General features: G+C 42.4%; 1 protein-coding gene across 2 annotated transcripts in view; it reads right to left on the minus strand.

Annotated features, from left to right (window-relative positions):
- Nucleotides 1-5,714: 5,714 nt before the first annotated feature.
- Nucleotides 5,715-20,321, minus strand: part of pebp4 (phosphatidylethanolamine binding protein 4) — a 78,870-nt gene continuing 64,263 nt past the window's right edge. For both annotated transcript variants that reach the window (XM_083905063.1, XM_083905062.1), the window contains one exon: nucleotides 5,715-9,340. In XM_083905063.1, coding sequence (XP_083761189.1) covers nucleotides 9,249-9,340 — 92 coding nt within the window. In that variant the 3' untranslated portion in view covers nucleotides 5,715-9,248. The remainder of the gene's footprint in view (nucleotides 9,341-20,321) is intronic.

Below are 20,321 nucleotides of genomic sequence, written 5' to 3' on the forward strand. Positions count from 1 at the left end.
GTGGTGATGGTGGTGATGGTGGTGATCTGTGTCAGAAAATAACCTGTTTTCATTTGGTTTTTTGTCTCACAAACAAAAGTTTCCTGCAGCTTTCTTTTTCTCTTTCTATTCTTTTAAAACAAGAAGAAAAAAAAAAACCCTGCCTCAATGACATAACAACAACAAAAAACATGCATATAATTAGTGTGAGTGATGTTACACAACATCTGATGTGATTGTATTCACAACACCAGAGTCTGGACGTGCATGGACTGACAATGGAATAGTTATATAAATGTAGATTTTTTACTAGATTTGGACCATAGTGATCTGGTTCTCTGGTGGATGCCAATGAGGAAGTTAAAATATACTGAAAAGCCACCAGGGTAGCAAAAATAAGTCAGTTTGAATGGAAGTCAATAGGACACTTAAAGTTAATGGTCTCAATCTTCTTCAGTAGAAAATAATGTCAATTTTGTAAATTATGAATCAGAAATTGTGTTTGTTTTGATACTTGAAGTATCTTTACCAGGAAATGACTTTGGAAGAAGTTGAAATAAGTTTTTTTTAATAATATTACTGAAGTAAAAGTCTTAAAAGTATATTACATTTACTGTATTTTAGTATCTAAAGTCATTTTCTGATATAATATGTACTTTATGTAGTTTTGAAAGTTTTTAGTGGCTATTGTAGCTAAGTGGTAGGGCGTGTTGTCTTTCAACTGGAAGGTTGTGGGTTCAATTCCTGGCTCTGCTACTCTATACACTCTTAGAAATAAGGGTTCCAAAAGGGTCCTTCTACAAGGGCTGAGGTTCCACCTGGAACTATTTGCTTCTGAAAACTCACTATAACCATGGACGTGTTGTTCAAGGGTTCTTGGTAACACTAATGGTTCCAGTAAGAACCATTTTGATCCTTGGTGGAACCTTTATAAAAAGATTCTACCTGGAGCTTAAAAGGGTTCTCCTAGGCGGACAAGCAGAAGAACCTTATATGGTTCTACTTCGCACTTTTATTTCTAAGAGTGTATGTAAGACACTTGGTGTCCAATTCACCTGATCCCCAAATCTGCATGTTTTTGGACTGTGGGAAGAAACTGGAGAACCTGGAGAAAACCCACGCACATATGTGGAGAACATGCAAACTACATGTAGAAAGACCCTTGTTCCACTCTTGGCCCAATGGGAGGGATTATGTTGAGGGGGTTATGTTTTACATGGTTTGGTATATATGTTAATGTGTGTGTTTATAATAAAAAATGCCTTAAATAAAGTTGTGAAAAACCATGACACCAACAGCGTGGCCCTAACGTTAGCATAGCGCCGGGGGCCAAACCACGATTCAGAAAGTTCAGATTGTCATGTGTGACGTCGCTCCTCGCAGCACAAACGATGACTAACCCTGACAGCGTAAGCAGCCTTTTGATCTCCAGTGACATTACAGGCGCTACACACAGGAAGTGATGTGTTTACGTCAACAGTGCTCTAGTAAAGCGAGAGAGACCACTGCACACGACTGAAACGACAAAGAAAAGGTGAACTGTGCTTCTCTAGAAACCCAACGTTACACATTGCAGCTTTAAAAAATAAAGTCTTTAAAGTCTATATCTGATAAACTACATGTTCTCCCTCACTGTCTTTTCAGCTGACAAAGGTCAAACCATGCAGTCTTGCACTCACACCCACGGTCAATTTAGAGCGTCCAATTAACCTCTGCGTGTTTGCTAAACCATGGCAGGAAACCGGAAAACCCGGAAGATAAAAAGAAAAACTCCACACATCAAACTGGGATTCTAACCGGTGACCTTCTTTCTGTGAGGCAACAGTCCTTGCCACTACACCGACGTGTGTACCCGATATAAAAAATAGTTGTAAAAAAATATATAAAAACAAGCTTTTTTTTTTTTTTTTGCAAAATCCATCTAAAAATATTGAATGAAATTTCAGTTTCAGAGACCTGAGAAATTAATAGCACCTCAATGAATCACAAGTGTAAACAGAGTGTGTGGGAGAATGAGTCTGAATCACGCTCGGCGTTCAGGGGACTTACACAAACAGAGCAGCCAGTGATCCTGCCAGTGTCTCACTCACTATAACCATGGACGGGCGAGTCCTGCCTGTGTTTGTCTACATGTGTGTGTTTTGTCACACGAGGACACACACACACACACACACACACACACACACACACAGAGAGTTTTCTCCCGGCATCGTCCGCTCAATTTTTCTCTCTTGAATTGGAAAAACAGACTCTAATGTTCCTGGATGATGGACTTGATTCACAGTTCAACAACAACAACTGTGTTGGGTGCTTTTTTTTTTTTTTTTTTCTGTGTTGACTTCAACCTCTGCCTCACGCTGACTCACACTCTAAATTTGTTCTCTGCATCACTTTTTTTTTTTTGCAGGTCAAAAGGCCTCTCAAGTTAAATTTGCCTTTTTGTCCTGCATTATTCACAGAGTTGAAGTGAGAAGTTGAACGTGTTTCAACTCAAAGTAACACTAACACAGCTTTAGCTTCTGATGCAGAAACTCAACACAAATATTGTTTCAAGGGCTAGTTAGCACTTACTATTAGACTTTACCCCCATATCCACTACCTCAACCACACAAACCAAGACTCAATTTTACACTATACTATCCAATCCCGTTTCTTATTTTCACATCTCACCCTGCTTAGACCCGGGACCGTATCTATGTTCCACGGGTCCTATGTTCTCCGCTTTGTATGTGACCGGGGAACATAGGACCTTTTCTCTAAAAAAGGGTTCTATGTTCCCCGCTGTTCACCCAAAGGGTCCTATGTTCCCCGCTTTGTATGAGACCGGGGAACATAGGACCCTTTCTCTAAAAAAGGGTTCTATGTTCCCCGCTGTTCACCCAAAGGGTCCTATGTTCCCCGCTTTGTATGAGACCGGGGAACATAGGACCCTTTCTCTAAAAAAGGGTTCTATGTTCCCCGCTGTTCACCCAAAGGGTCCTATGTTCCCCGCTTTGTATGAGACCGGGGAACATAGGACCCTTTCTCTTAAAAAAGGGTCCTATGATCCCCGCTGTTCACCCAAAGCGTCCTATGTTCCCCGCTTTGTATGTGACCAGGGAACATAGGACCCTTTCTCTAAAAAAGGGTTCTATGTTCCCCGCTGTTCACCCAAAGGGTCCTATGTTCCCCGCTTTGTATGAGACCGGGGAACATAGGACCCTTTCTCTAAAAAAGGGTTCTATGTTCCCCGCTGTTCACCCAAAAGGACCCGGGGAACATAGGACCCTACCCCTTACCCTAACCCTAACCCTAACCCTAGAGCTCCACACCCAGGCTTCCACAAAGTGGGGAACATAGGACCCTTTTTTTTTTTTTTTTTTTTAAAAAAGGTCCGATGCTCCCTGATCGGGGAACATAGGACCCGGGGAACATAGGTAAGACCCCCTTAGACCCTATGTTACGAAATCCCTATGTTCCTACAGCACTTTGAGATTACAATGTAGTGACCTCCACATTTCAAATACTGGCCTGGCCTTTCAGTGGAGGGCGATTTTGCGGCGTACCCGCGGTACGTGTTTCGTAGGCCCGGAACGAGCCATACGCATCTATGGAAGCGCGGATTTATCCCCAGCGTAATGTTCCCCGACGGACCCGGCATCAGTCGATGTCCGTTAGGGTTAGCATTCTGTATTCTGTAGGGCTTTCGGAACATAGGTGTGTAACCGCTTAGACCTGGGTCTGCTAGCACCTAGCTTCTCTGTCAATAAAGTCAAACGAACTTTACAAACAAAGCAAAGAAGCCTAGTTCACCAACGATACATTTTTGGAAGCGCTATCCTCTCTCTCTCTCCTGTCACATCTTTACCTATATGGTAAAAATCGCAAGTGAGGCAGTTTAGGTCATATTTACGGTTTACTGATCATATCATCGTCGGAAACGAGCGCCTTTCTGCACGTCGTTTGCATGTTCCCCCCACATCGGCGCGTCCTTCCTCCCACAGTCAAAAAAACATGCAGGTTTAGGGATTAGGCAAATCGGACGCTCTAAATTGACCTTAGGTGTCAGAGGGAATGGTTGTTTGTCTCTATATGTGGCTCTGTGATGGACTGGCGATCTGTCCAGGGGTGTACCCGACCTTTCGCCCTATGTCAGCTGGGATCACGTGGAAGATAAAGCGGTAGAAGACGAATAAATGAATGATCATATCATGTCAACATTCCTTTTTCTGATATCGGAGTATCTGGTCGCAATTTTGAGCGATCTTGGTAAAGTCTTGAGTGCTACAACACTATTTTAAATATACAATCGTGTAAAAATACAGCATATATGGACTGTTTTAGACACAAACACCACTGCATGACTAAGCAAACAAAGAAATGATTGAGATACACTTGGTTTCGATTAAATAGGAGGAAAATCTGACTGCAAAATGTAACGTTGGGAAAATTCGTCGACCTTTGGCCACTCGAAACAATAACATTTAAGTATTTATGCATCAGTGTGTGTTTTATTGTTCCTCTTCTGCACCAGTTGTTCAACACATGTACAAGGCTGCGTAGTCGTGTTTATGGCTGCGGACCAGTGCGAGGATCCCCTCAGGTCAGATGGAGGACTGACTGTACTGTGGTGTTTCTCCTCTGGGGAAGTGTTTGTGTGGTTCTGTGGTTGGAAAGTTGGCCAAACCATGTGGAACACCTACCTGTTATGGGCTTCTTTCCTCGACTGTTGGCCGGGGTCACGTGAGGCAGGACCGCAGCGTCTCTCAATGGCTTGTGTGGAGTTCAGGGCTCTCTGACTTGCGGAGTTTTTTTCGGGATTTGCATATGATGATTCCAGGTTTATTTTTAAAAGCACAGTGGAAAAGTGAACACACAGTATAATCAAATTAGTTTTTTTTTTTTTTCCTCAAAATGTCACGGCAAAGATAAACATTTGCGGCCCTTGCCGTTAGTCAAAACTGTAGTGACATTCAAAACACTATCAAATGAGTTCACGTAATACCTAATAGGACTCTCTCTGTCTTTAGATCTCATGTTGGGAATCCCAGTGATGTTAGCATGCTGCACACAGGAAGGGATTTGTTTACTAAGGCAATAAAAAGCTGTATGACTGAAAAAACAAGTTAATACTACAGCTAAAAACCACATGGTTGTTCAGCATTTTGAGAGCATAACGCTTCTCTACTTCAACGCTTCAAACACCTTTCCAATTGTAGACCACGTTGAATCCCTCAAGGCCAACTAGTAAAACAACAACTACAAGACAATGACAGACATTTTTATTGCTAACATTACCTTAAAAAGTCCAAGTTTCCCCTTAAGACGACTGACTGGAAGTAAGAGTGAAAGTTAATCCGAGAGCTAAATTAGAGTAGCTAACTTTAGCTAGCAAGTTAACCGCAGTAACAACAGTAGCAAAGTGGTTAGCTTACCTCAAATTCCTGTTTGTAATTCAAGTCCTGCTGTCCTGCTGTTTTCTTCAAGTCACAGATGTGCCAGTGCTTCTTTCTTACTTTCTTTCTACAACAACAACAACAACAACAACAACACAGCATGTTCTGCCTTGTTAGCTTGGTTGCTAGTTGCTTGGGTTGCTTTCAAAATGAATCCTTACGGACAACTGTCAACAGCCAGGAAGGTTTTTATTTGCGTAGTACGTAAAATCCCAAGCTTTGCTTTTACATTGTGGGTGATTTATTTGTACTGTATGTAGTATGTACTGAATTACGCAAGCTAGTACTTTGCTATGGTTTCAAATAAAGGTGCATTTTATCATATTTTTTCTGTTTGTGGGTTAGTTGGAGAGAGAAAAAAACCAAACTAAATGTACTGAAGTAATGACAAAAGAAGTGTGTGCGTTTTCATCACTGGACTCAAACCTCAGCATTTATCTACACTAGTTAGCACACATTAGCACAACAATACCAGTCTCTCGATGTCAAATATATAGTGAATTAAAAGGACACCCAGCAGTGGTCAACAATGGTGAACAGACGTCACAGTCAAAATCGATTTTTGCTGCTTCTCGAAGAAAGTGATGGGAATTAATCTCTCGCACTTATTCTGCGGCTGACGAGAGACTCAAGACATCATGCATATTAGATCACTTAGTGCCGGTTAGGCAATTGAATTTATTATACAAATTCATTTTAATTAATCGTAAGTTTGAATAAATTAAGTAAATATTAAATGCCTTTGCAATATCATCAAGGGATGTGAGACATTTTTTTTTGTTATTTTTTTTTCTCACAGTGGAGACAATATAGTGTGCCGCCGCGCTGAGCTACAGCTGTCGGTTTTTCTTAATCATAATATTTCAACTCTCTTGACATTTGAAGTAAAAATAAACACATTTGAGGAAGATGAGCAGCAAAACCCAGCTGTTTTGGCAGGATATCTAAGATATTAAGGGGAGGAGAGAAAATAAAAATGCACAGTGTATTTGGAAGTACGAGTCTTGGCTTTTAACGGCGTACTGATGGATTCAAGTAGGTGGTTTTTGGAAGAATGCTTTCCCACTTGGCAAACGACACAATGAGTGTGGAATTATGCTCCACTCGCCAATTGTTGAACACGTGATTTCATAAGTCAAATAAGATAAAGGGTAAAACGAGGTCAAGAGCGACGGGGTATTTTTGTTCAGAAGCAACAAACTCTCAGACATTGCTACTGCGTCCATACGTTGTGTGCGTTGTTTGGGTGGTTTTGTTTTTGCTTTGACTGTTAAGTCAGCGAGGCAAACAAAGCAGATGCACAACGATTTGATCGATGATCTCCCAGAGTTCACAAGGAGGGCACGTAGGGGTTTACCAAGGCTGGCTTAACCACCAAAGGAACAAAAAACCTCCATTACCTACTCCTGCCTGGACCACTGGTGAGACACCAAATTGGGGTCAATGAAAGCACCAGCTAAAGATTGATCATCAGAACATCAAAGTCCCTCATGTAAATCCAACCCTTTTTCCAGACATCTGGGGTATTGATACAAACCCTTCCCAGAGGAGAGTTGCTGGTTAGAAACCAATACGCCTCATGGGGGGGGGGGGGTTCTCTGACCCACCCTGCACAAAGACGCGTGAAGTCTGAAAAGTATCTCCTTGTGAGAGAGGGTTGAAAAGTTGAAGTTTTCACAGCATCCTCCACAGACCCGACCAGGTGGATCTCTTATGCAACTGCTCAAAGTTCACAATAAGTTCGTTGTCCGACAGTGGCGTTCAAGGACACTTGAGCGCTTCTTGACCGTTCACGTCAAAGTCAAGGCCTCGCAAGCTAATGTCTATCAGAACTGGCTCGCCGGGGTATATACAGTCGTACATTCACCAGTGATGCTGCAAATCCACTGCGACTGCTTGTGCGTTATCACGTCATTTAAGACCTGCAAGTGTTTTCCGTTTTTTTGTTCTGTGAGAAGATTATGGTCAGTCTATGGAAAACAAAGCGCGGAGGGTCTAAAATAGCCAATAGTGTCTCTGGAAGACCTCAAAAAAGAGACAGCAATGTTTCTAAAGAAGAGGATGACATTTCTGGATTGAGACCATGTATGACTGAACAGATATGTGATGCCGTGGAGCTGCTGCCTCATCCAAATGATGGACGATAGAGTTTCTTCGTGTTCCCTGTGCGATCTTTCCATTCTTAAAAAGTTTTGCGTAAACATGGCATCGTCTCAAGAAATGTCTTTATACACACACTAATCCCTCCAAAAACGCCACATAAATACACCAAAAATAGAGAAGCCGACGTGGAGCATGAGCAAAATAAGCTAACGTGACGTCTAGCGGGGTTAAGGGTTAGGTTAGAGAGACTATGACGTAATTGTTTTCCCAAAGTTGCAAAATTAGTTGTAATAGGTTGGTGTTTTGAGACTCTTTTTTTTTTAGCGCTCCCAAAACGCTGGTTAAGTCTAGATGAAAAAAAAAAAAAGGTATTTGCAGATTCTTGTAAACGTGTTCTCATATGTGCAGGCCCTGAATGGTACGTCGCAGCAGAGTGGCGCAGTGCATGACTGGATGATATTCAGTGTTCTCCCCCGAGAACAAGATGAGTCATCGTCATCATCATCATCATCATCATCACACATGAATACGCAGAACCGACTGGAGCTCCGACCAAGTGTACAACCGAACTCCCTGTTTTTGAAGCCTCAAGACGTCCCGTACTTCATCTATTTTCGCCATCATCTATTTTCCTCTAAATGGGATCATAGTTCCTGAAATCGCCACCTGTGATACTGAAGAAGACCTGAAACTAGTTGTTGAGTCCATTTACTCCTCAGTGAAATGCTTACCGACGTTATAAATTAACAAATCATATTTGTTTTTGCTGTAGATTCGCCCCCTTGTGGCTACTAAATATATTATTTCCTGTTTGGCTTCATGAGGAAACTGGAGGACTGTTTTTATTTTTGCAGTTATCTCATGTATTCAAAGGATAAACTGTCAGTAAGAGTGTGTTTGGATTTCCTTTGTAAAGTGTTTTTAGTCATCTGATCGCATGTGACAAAACAGCTTTCTTTGTAAACAACGCCATTGCCGCCGATTATATTTGATATTTTCATTTAATCTGTAAAGTAACTTGTCATAACACACCTGAAACATCATGCTCGATGACACTACTCTTCAGTTTCACACTCCCGATTTAGACAGAGCAGTTTATTTCGAGGGCCAGAAAAAGAATCAATGAAAGCACCTCATTGTTTCCAATTGAGGTGACAGTGGTCAATGGAAATATGATAAACAATTGCACAAACACCAAGTTCCCTTCACCCAATACACAAACCACAGCAGCCCTGCAGCCCCTCCCCGCCCCTGTCACTCTGTAGAGTATTTTGGTTCAAGTTCCACTGCAGCATCCGGCTGTGTTGCGGTCTCGGTTTCACCCTCCCACTTCCTTTTTTCTTTGGCCCTGACGTGTTTCCGCCCCTGAATTAGAATCGACTCTTTCCACACTGAATCGTGATATCGGGGCCATCTTCCTTCTCTTGTCGAACCGTGTTCGGAAACTAATAAGAAATCCCCGGGTGAGGTCAAAATCGAGCTCGCCCTCCGCTCCAGAGATACAGCGCGACATCATCAAACCGCCGGCGGCTGCTGCTGCGACACAAAGAGGAAATCTCTTTCTAACTTCACTGATAAGATAAAGGCAAAGAGAGGCCTGACCTGTAGCAAGCTTTGAAGAACTGGTAATTCAGGGGGAAGAAGAAAGAGGGAAAATTATACTAGCAGGTTGTTCCACCAGAGCTTTTTTTTTTTGTTTTTTTTTTAAAGCGTTTGGGCTTCATCCTTCACTCAGTCACGGTAGTTCTGGGTGCGAAACTGCAGAGCGGCCACGGGATTCCCCAGATTAAACCTTGTGATGAAGTTATCAGGATTCCATCTACCTGTGGGAACAACATGACACAGATATTTGTTTACACACAGTTGCAGTTCAGTTTCACAGCTGTTGGCATAAGAAAAAAAACATAGACACAACATAGACACAGAGTGACTGAATCTGACTCAAAACAGTCAGATTTCAAGTCGAAATACCAATAAGAAACATTCAATATGTCTCTATATTGCAATATTTTGAAGCTACATTCGACGCGTCTATATATTGCGATATTTTGAAGTTACATTCGACGCTACATTTGACGCGTCTACATAATGCGATATTTTGAAGCTACTTTCGACGCGTCTATATATTGCGATATTTTAAGCTACATTCAAAATGTCTATATTGCAATATTTTTAAGCTACAGTCGACGCGTCTATAAATTTGCGAAATTTTAAAACTATATTCGATGTCTATATTGTGATATTTTGAAACAAGTAGTCGAGTAAAAACTACTTTAAAAAAACAATACAAAAAGTTCAAAATGGTGCAAATTAAGAGCATCGATTTCATATGAAATAAAGGACAATTTGTGTGTTCTTGCTTTGAATTTGAAGTGAAAAAACAAAGAGGTGACATGAAAGGTTAAACATGATCAAATAAAGATATAAAAACCAACAAAGACCTAAAACATTTGATACGTCTTAATATGCGTTAATTAAAAGTCGATATCAGTAAAAATTTGTATCAACAATTTCTGCTGCTGCTTATATAATATAAACATGTCCTCACTGACTCTAACTGTCCTGTATAAACTTAGAACGTCACACAGTTGTTGATACCTCATCTCCCTCTCGTCTCCCCATTTTTCCTTTCACCGCGACCGGTCGAGGCAGATGGCTGCACATCTTTGAGTCTGGTTTCCGTCAGAGATTTCTTCTTCTGTTAAAACTGATTTTTATTTTTCTCTCCACTGACGCCTCGAGCGCTTGCTCATTGTGTGAATTGTTGGGTTTTGCTCCGCACGATGTCGTGTATGTACAGTTGCCTCGAGATAATTGAACTGAACAGAATCGCTCACAATCCGAGCTAAAACCTCACAGTTTCAGCACAACACGTCCGCGCGCCCGAAACAATATCCGAAACGTAAATTTAGCGTCGTCTAAAGTGCAGAGAGAGAGGGCATTTCTCATGACCGCTCGGGGCCCCGTGTTGCAGCGATCTGAGGCCTCGCTGAGAAGCAGCACATGGCTCTAGCGCCGTGAGTCACTGAGAAACAGCACTGCTGAAAATAAAACATGTTGCTGTAATGATGGAGGTGGGAACACAAGGACGTATTGGCAAGAAGATATGATTCAATCGCCTGGACTGTGTTTTTTTTTTTTTTGTTTTTTTTTTTTTCTTTCCTCCCCTTTTTAAACAAACACCAGACGGCCGTCCGGCTGGTATGACAATATCACTTCTTAGATTTTGACAACCAATGATTCCCTGCAGCTTCCCCTCCCCTTTATACAAACAAAAAAAAAAAAAAAAAAAGACAAATTCACAATTACCATTCAAAGGCAACAATATCCTGCGCGCAAACTTCCAACAGATTAGAGGGATGAACAAAATTAAATCTGCCTGTGTCCTCACATGTTTGGGTGTACATGAGGCAATGCCTTCGCGCCGTAATCCAGGGAATCACTGACATTCTGGTATTTCCGTACGAGAGATAATTGCGTTAACAGCTGCTGGAGAATAGCGTAGGAAAGTTAATCTTTTGAATGAGGAGCCAACTATTGAAGCGGTCCACATGTGTCGAGAGAGAGCGCGGTCTCACAGAGCCGGGGGTTAGAGTCCGACTACGCCTGCACAGAAACACGGCCTTTTTTTCTCGACCTCTCGCTGCAGCAGCAGCTGCTTTACAGGCCCCGACGCCGTCTCTGCTTTCACCATCAGGGCAGACGCTTTCTGTACCAAATCTGGGAGGAGCACGCACGTCAAGTGCACTCGCCCGACCATCGACGAGAGGGATTACGTTTCGTTTAAGACAAAAATGACTCATTCGAGGCTGCGATGGTTCAGGTGTTTTTAAGGGGATATAATGATGTGTATTTAAGGAAGTTGGTCGTATTTTTCCACACATCTGTGTGTTCGCTATAGTCCGTGTACGCGAACAAATGCTAGCACCTGTACCGTGGTACGTGAAAAGAAGACGGTTACCATGGGAACTTAGCTTGAGATTACGCAAGGAAGTCTGCCGGTACTCACACATGTATAACCCATCACTTAAAGAGTAAAAGAATAAAAAATATGGGTGATTTCCATGTGAGATTGAGAAGGTATTGAAAACGCTAGACTGACGCAAACTGTTTGTTTTAATCTGAGTCTGAGTGAACGTCTGAATGAAAAGCAGCTCTATGCAGACACAGAAAAAGAAAGTATGACCTATCAGACTCTTTAATAACGATCGTATCGCCGAGGACACGTCTGCAAAGGCGCACTTATCGTTACCGTAATTTTGCGACGATTTGTGCAAAAATTCCAAAGGTTTCTGAAAGCTAAGAAGTTGATCGCCAAACAAACACCATGTGGTATTACGGTAATTCCACTCCATCTGCTGCAGGGAGTCAGATAATCAGCATATTTGTCGCTAGAGACGAGAGAGTTGTATATAGTTTCCATCTTTTTTGGCCTAAAAAAAAAGAGTCACAATTCACATGCAGTGTTTTCATGAATAAAACTTTTTGTTTTTCTTCATTTTAAATTGTTAAAATACTATTTTAACATGCAGAAAATTGTCAATAACTGCCAGATATTGAAAGTTGTTCTGGAAAAATGGGCCAAAGCACTTACTCACAGGACATTTTCTGTCCCTTTTAGGGTTAAAATAAGCAAAAATGAACAGATGGACATTTAGAGGGTTAGGTGTTGAGTGGTTAAAGGCGCTATATGTAAGAAATAAATTGTATTAAGTCATAAAATGACCATCACAATCAGGAAATGCGTTGAATTTAAAGTTGAGAGGTTGTTGAAGACATTCTGGTGTGGACAGTTTTCTCTGTGTATATATGTATATATATATACTGTATATATTGTAGGTGGATACATTTATTGAACATATAAACTGTTATTGCTGCTCGGAGCAGACACACTCACTTTCAATCTCCGCCTGTTGCCGACACGGGAAAATTAATGATATGATATAAAAATATTTAAAAAAGTTTTGGAAACTGTGGGTAACTACATTCAACCCTAACGGTTACACATGTCACCTTTAATGTTCAGAATGCTGTGTTTAAGCACAGAACTATCGGGGCTCTCAGACTCCTCTGGTCCTCCTGACACGAGAGTGACACCTCGGTGTGTCTGGGTTTGCCTCGAGGTCAGGTCACAGTCTGAGCTCAGCTGGAGAGCATGGAGTATGAATAATAACTGGCCGATGAGCAGATGAGTACCTGAACCCCTCGCCAGGTCCTTTCTATGAATGACGATTGCCCGCAGAAAAGGGCTCTGATAATCAACAGAGGGCAAATGGAGTCAAGCGACCTGTCCGCATGAAAGGTCGCGGCCTCGTGGCCTCTCGGTCCTGAGCTTCAGACGAAGATAATGCGCCGCCGCCGCCGCCGCCTCTGCAGAGCTCTGGATCCACCGCGGGTCCAAAACAAGGTCTGTCACCCCCACAAAATGCAGCATTTTTAGAGGAAACTGAGGGGTGAGGCGGTAAAGAGACAACAAGGCCTGTAGTTCAGCAGCCAGGTGACATTTTTAACTCATATGACAGTCATGTATACAATCTAATATACAGATTACAAGTGCTTATCATAGAATTTTCTTTCCAAGACGGATCTTAAATTCGATTATTATTACTTGACTATTTTGATTTTTTTTTTTCCCGATTATCTGATTTTAAAATGTGAATATTTTCCGGTTTCTTTGCTCCATATAACAAAGAAATCATCGCCATTTCCAGGTTTGGATCATTCCCAACACTAATCTACACTTACTGACATTTTATGGACCAAACAAGTACTCGATTAAAATCTAATATGTTTCACTTTTGGGTAATGTACATACATTTATTCTATTTCGTCTATCAAGCCCTGTTTTTCTTAGAATGTTTGATTACTTTAATTCTGCTTACTTAGTCTTGTTCTGCCTATTTACTATTATTATTATAATGAGGGTTTGTGAGTATTGTTTTATGGCCAGAGCGATGTTTCTTCATTTGTAAACTGGTAGCACTTCCTTTGTTGTGTCTTTATCAATTAGATCAATTATAAATTGATCTAATAATAAGGCTCTATGTGCAGATTCAACGTAAGTGTGATGCTGTGTGTGAGTGAGTCTGTGGAGGTTTTATGTGTAAGAAAATGTGCAATAAAAGTAACGTTTGTGTGATTGATTGATTGATTCTTCCTTGACTTTGAGGAAACACCGTAGCACTCGGATGTTTTCTCGTCAAAGGGGAACGTGAGGAAAAAACGTTTCCTCCGAGGAAAAAAATATCACAGTGAAGATCGTTTTTTTTTTTAACTGTAAAATAGAGATCAAACGAAGAGTCAAAACCAGGCGCTGCTTGTGAGGCTTTTTACGCATCATAATCCCGTCTAAAGCCATGCAATCGTTGGGCGCAGTCCAAAAAAAAAAAGGAATGATTCACAATATCTGCTACTACTGCACTGGCTGTTACCCTGCAAATGCCTCGACTTACGAGTGACCTTAAAATAGGAACGGTGTGTGTTTGTAGTGCGGGTAGACGCGTTTCCGCCTCTCCCATCTGCCTGCTCATGGAAAGGACAGATAGTGTGGGGACCTGAGGGCGATGTTAAAGTCTTCCTGCCTCCCCTTTTGTTTCCACCTTGCTTCTGTGTCTGGGTATGGCAAGAAGATCAGGACTGCTGTGAGGTGAAACAGAAGTGCTACATTTAGTGGTGTGGGCGGTGTCCCTGTTAAACCTCTTAAAGAGCCTCCGAAAATGCTCAGAAAAACCCGAGTGATCCTGTTCATCGCAGCGGAGTAACAGGAGCCGCAGCAGGTTAAAGAGCTTCTCTGCCTTGGATTTATAGCAACGCTAATGCAATGCTAATTTCATGAGGGTGGTGGTGGTGGTGGTGGTGGTGAAGGGGAGGGGGGGGGGGGGCTTGTTAGCGGCTGTCAGAGGTCAGAGGTCAGCCACAGGAAAAGTGGCTCAGAGACGGTTCAGCGAGGCAGATGCCTGCTGTGGAGGGACCTGAGTCGTGGAACAGTGTCATGCTGTTAGGCTGCTATTCTCAGCTTCGCAGCCTGCTGTCAATTTAGCAGCCGTCATTAGTTAACGAATGTTGTCGCTTTGCAGGAGATTCAAACTTAGGGGGACAAGTCAATGCAGGGGAAACATAGCTTTGTAGTAACTTGTGGTGGAGATTAAACGATTGTTGTTTTCAAAAATGAAATCGTGTTTGAGTAACTAAACCCCTAAACCACTTTTTTTCAGGTCAAAACCAGTGTGGTTATCTAGTCGAGAGGAGGGAGTTGATAAAGTTGTCACAGAGATGCATTGCATTGTTAGCTTAGAGTATTTTTTTAGTTGTATGTTTAGTTAGTGATTTTAGGCAGTTGATCGGTTGTTCCCGATTTAGTAGTTCGTTTATTAGTATTCATTTGTTAGGTTAGCTCTTAGTTCAGTTTTCTGTTAAGTTAGCTTAGTTCAGTTTCCTGTTAGGTTAGCGCTTAGTTCAGTTTTCTGTTTGGTTAGCTCTTAGTTCAGTTGTCTGTTTGGTTAGCTCTTAGTTCAGTTTCTGTTAGGTTAGCTCTTAGTTCAGTTTCTGTTAGGTTAGCTCTTAGTTCAGTTTCTGTTAGGTTAGCTCTTAGTTCAGTTTTCCGTTAAGTTAGCTTAGTTCAGTTTCCAGTTAGGTTAGCTTAGTTCAGTTCAGTTTTCTGTTAGGTTAGCTTAGTTCAGTTTCTGTCAGGTTAGATCTTACTTCAGTTTCTGTTAGGTTAGCTCTTAGTTCAGTTTTCTGTTCGGTTAGCTCTTAGTTCAGTTTCTGTTAAGTTAGCTTAGTTCAGTTTCTGTTAGGTTAGCTTAGTTCAGTTTCCAGTTAGGTTAGCGCTTAGTTCAGTTTCTGTTAGGTTAGCTCTTAGTTCAGTTTCTGTTAAGTTAGCTCTTAGTTCAGTTTTCTGTTAGGTTAGCTCTTAGTTCAGTTTTCTGTTAAGTTAGCTCTTAGTTCAGTTTCTGTTAGGTTAGCTCTTATTTCAGTTTCTGTTAGGTTAGCTCTTAGTTCAGTTTTCTGTTAAGTTAGCTCTTAGTTCAGTTTCTGTTAGGTTAGCACTTAATTCAGTTTTCTGTTAGGTTAGCCGTATCTAGCAGAGAGTTAGTATTTGAAAGTTTTGCGGCTAGTGAACGATCTATACTATACATGTCATGTTTGCCTAATCCCATAATCCAGAGAACCGGGAGAAAACCACTGAAACATTCTAAACCAGAGAAAGTGAAATTGAGTGTAAAACACCAGAACTTCTACAGTAAACTTGACACATGTGAAAGCTGATGATTAAAGAAAAATGAAAGAGCGTCAAAGTGTTTCCTCCTTTAAGGCAGCCGACTCCTGGCTGAAGCTCAGGCCTGCTGTAGCAACCAAAAATCCTGGCTCTCCTGACTCCACACAGCTCTGATTAATGGTAGAGGCTGTGGGTGGGTGGTAGACATGGATCTGCCCATTACCACACTGCAACATTGCAAATGGCTTCAATTACTGTGGAGTGTGCTGAGCTGGCAGTGGGGGCTCCAGGAGGCAAGATGAGCAACGCGCAACCATCCAGCAGAGAAAAAAAAAAAAAAAAAACTCCACTGTGATCCGTTCACTCAGAGAGTGTGATCCTCGCATACAGCACAGAACCTGCTCTACCTTGTAATTTATCAGCAACAACAAAAGAGAAGACATTTCTGATCAATTTTTCATTTTCAGTTCTACGTGTAACTGGGAAAAGCAGGTCATCTTACGATCAGAAGGTCAAGGTTTTTGACCCCTGACCCCTGTAGTAGTACATGCCAGTCTGAGCAAGACGCTCGACCCAGAATTACCTCACACTAGGGTTCTCAAACTGTGGATACAAGTAGGGACGGGATGATACCACCACACTTGAGTATCGACATACTGATACTGATATTGGTCCGATACAGTCATCTTGGACCACTAATGAACGTATAAAGCTGTTAACACATTTGTCATTTCAAATACATAATTCTCCTGTGTAACAAATATTGTTCTCAGATCAAACATGACTCAGCTAAAATGGCTTTTGCTGATTTAAATTTAAGTTTTTTTTTACAGTTTTTGCATAGTGATTTTGACCAGTATCGGACCGATACCGATAGCCATCCCTAGTTACAAGTAGGTAGCGAGTTCTCTGTCGTGGAAAAGCCCAGGAAAAGTAGAATGGAAGTAGCATTTGCCACCATGTATTCGCTTTTACACATTTATGTACATTTAAAATGGAATTCTATGGGGAAAATGAGCCTACTTTTCATTTCATTCAAGTCTTCTACGGTAGAACACAATGTTTATTTTGTAAATTATGTTCCCATTTAGAGCAAAATAGACAACATAGATACTGCAACATAGACAGGAATATCTGCGATGCAGCGACCCCTATGGGAGCTGCAGAAAAAACAGATTTCCTTGTTTTTTCTCACACAGTTTTGTTTGTGATCGGGCCTGATTCTGCGAGCGTCCAAGTCCAGAGACAGAGGGCTGAATATGCAAACTGCGTACAGTATGTGCAAACTACTGTGTAGGCTGAAACAACACTCGATGGCCTCTCTCAAGGCCTCAGTGTGTCCCTGCCCCGGCACTGTAACACTGTTTCCCTTGACAAACTGACTCGGCATCGCTAAACAGTCGCAGGACATATTGAGGACTTGCCAAGTGGCTGACAAGAATCATGAGGGCCTGTGTGCCCATGCTTTGCCCCTCACCCTGGCACAAACTGGCAGCCTGCATTCAGGGACACCCTTCCTGAGCCAGAGCAACGGAGATTCCCTCTGATCCCGCCCCCCCCAACCCCCCCCCAGTGTCCCGGTGCCAAGAACACAGCCCCCCTGTAGCTCCTTGTGTAACAAACCAGCTGTCTCCATCAGTTCACTGACCCATATTCATAACCTTAACACAGGAGGCACGGCAGACTCCCACGGATCCACCTCTCGTTGGTCGCCCTCGTTATCCCTTTAAGTGGCGGTCAGAGATGAAAAGAAAAAAGACGACAAATTTGCGCTAAAATCGAGTCAGCGACCGCACTACTGGAAGTGGAAAACGATCATTAGGAGCCTCCCACCCACGGCCCAATGCGCTCTCCCCTCGCAAATCACATCAATTAATGTCATGGGCTATGAAAAATGCTCTCTGTGTCATACCACATGGAGGGAGGACAGACGCTAATAAGTGAACATACTTAACGGAGGAGGTGGGGAGACATGGGATTCCCCCTGTTCCTCCTGCCTGTGCAGGGACACTGTGTCTCGTGGCAAAAGTCGACGACAACAATAACACAAAAGCAGCAGGTACACAAATCATCAAATATGTCTTTACTAGGTTTTCTATTTTATTTTAAAGCTGTAGTGCGTAACTTTCTGTAGAAGACCTGAAACCAATGATTGAGACCATTAACTAGATGTTTACCGAATATTTCCTCATAGATTTCCATTCAAACTGCTCTTTTTGCAACCAGTGAAAACCCTGAAAAACTTAAACGCAGAATTCTACTGCTTATAAAGGCCAGTAGATCAGTTGTTTAGTGCAATAAACACATATTGTTCCCACTCTCTTTTGCGCTGCTGCTGTATACACACAAATGCTCCATCGCTCAGGTCTGATAGTTTTGCTTGACAGAGCCTGTTTTTCCAGATAAAGAACACAGCATACAAATAATTCCAATTATGATCGTTCCTAGCTAGAATAGCAACGTCAACGGCAAAAATCACCAAAACTTACACACTGCAGCTTTACAGCATAAGCCACAAAACATCAAATTTCTATCATCTGATTATCGAAAAACTGAATTTCTTAATTTCATTTACCCCCCCGAGATTGGTGGAGAGAACAGTTTGCAGGAGGGAGGAAGCGCTGCTCGCTAGATTAAGGATGGGTGGATCCACTCTGTTCTAACGGCTTGATAATGAATGTGAGCTGGGAGCAGAAAAGTATATTCAAATATTCTAAACAGCAGGTTATTATTCATGCTATTAGTTCTTCACCGTAACCGTTTCTGACACGGTGAAAACCCAAAACATTGTGGTAACTTTCCCCAAAAACACAAGTTCGGATACCGAAAAATAATAATTTTTTTTCTCTCCAAACATCAAACAGACTTCAGCCTAATGTGTGTGGATTGTTTGCTGACACTGCTGTCAAGACTTCAAACGGAGAGAGAGAGAGACTGGCAGCGCTTGAAGTCTCGCAAACGCCCCGATCTCGCCTCAAATCACCGGCTGTGGCCGCGAGTAGAGCCGACAGACGGACACGCCCACCCCGCAGCGAGGTGCCGCGTCGAAAACATCCGAGTGCAGGTGCGAGCAAACCTTCAGAGACCTTCATTCAGAGGGAGGAAATAATAAATAAAAAAAACCTGAAGCATAAACAAAACAGTAACTACTCTCTGTAAGACAAACACAGTCGTCCTCCGGGGACGCAAACTAAGAACATGTTCAGGTAATAATAATAATAAAAAGTTTAAGACTAAAAACTAAAAAAAACAAACTGTTGGAGTTTCAGGTTTGGCAAAGATTAACAAGACGTGGTCAGGAAAACTGGAGATGTTTTTGCTAGGTGTCTTCAGCCTGCAGGAGGACTGACTCACAAACCTCATTAACATTTCCCTTAAGTTCAAGAACTTTGAGATGAATGATTTTCCTAAAGCAAAATAATACAAAAAAAGAGAGTAACTTGTAATGACATTGGTACACAGTCAAAACTCCTGGATTTAAAGATGGAGCGGGAGCTTCAGTCGTATCAGTGATCTTCTTCTTCTTCTTCCAGGTTCCCCCATCTTGGTTGTGTCGTCTTCTGCTACACCAAGTGTCCTCATAGTCCTCCTTCACAACATCCATGGACCTTCTCAGTGGTCTTCCTCTTTTCCTTCTACCCGGCAGCTCCATTTTAAACATCCTTCCTTTCGTGACCAAACCATCTCAACCTTGACTCTTCCGTCCTGGTCACTCCCAACGAAACATCTCAGCATTTCCAGCTCTGCCACCACCAGCGCCAGCGCCTCCTGTCTTTTTATGCCGCGTTTCCATCATGGTACGGTTTGGTTTGGTACAGTACGTTACTGTTTGGAACGGTAAAGCCATGGGTACGTGGTAGGTCGGGTGTTGCGAGATTTGTAGATTCTAACCCTAACCCAAAGACGACAACAAACCAGCCAACAATCACCACACGCCGGATCAGTAGGCCTCTGCAACAAAGTTTTAACCTCCTAAGCTCTAACCCCAACAACAACCCTAACCCCAACCCTAATCCAATGACAACAACAAACATCCAAACAACCAATCTCTGCGGATGTTGAAGAAACCATCACCACACGCCGGATCAGTAGACTTATGCAACAGATTTTTAACCTCCTAACATCTAACCCCAACCCCAACCCTGAACCCAACGATGACAACAAACATCCAGCCAATCTCTGCAGGCGTTGTAGAAACCATCACCACACGCCGGATCAGTAGGCCTGTGGAACAGAGTTTTAACCTCTAACCCTAACCCCAACCCCAACCCCAACCCCAACCGCAACCCCAACTCCAACAACAACCCTAACCCTAACCCTAACCCTAACCCCAACCCCAACCGCAACCCCAACTCCAACAACAACCCTAACCCTAACCCTAACCCCAACCCTAATCCAATGACGACAACAAACATCCAGCCAATCTCTGCGGACGTTGGAGAAACCATCACCACACACCGGATTGGTAGGCCTATGCAACAGAGTTTTAACCTCTAACCCCAACCCCAACCCCAACCGCAACCCCAACCCAACGACGACAACAAACATCCAGCCAATCTCTGCAGGCGTTATAGAAACACCGGTTG

This window comes from Microchirus variegatus (assembly GCF_963457635.1).
Source record: "Microchirus variegatus genome assembly, chromosome: 18".
Lineage (NCBI taxonomy): Eukaryota > Metazoa > Chordata > Actinopteri > Pleuronectiformes > Soleidae > Microchirus > Microchirus variegatus.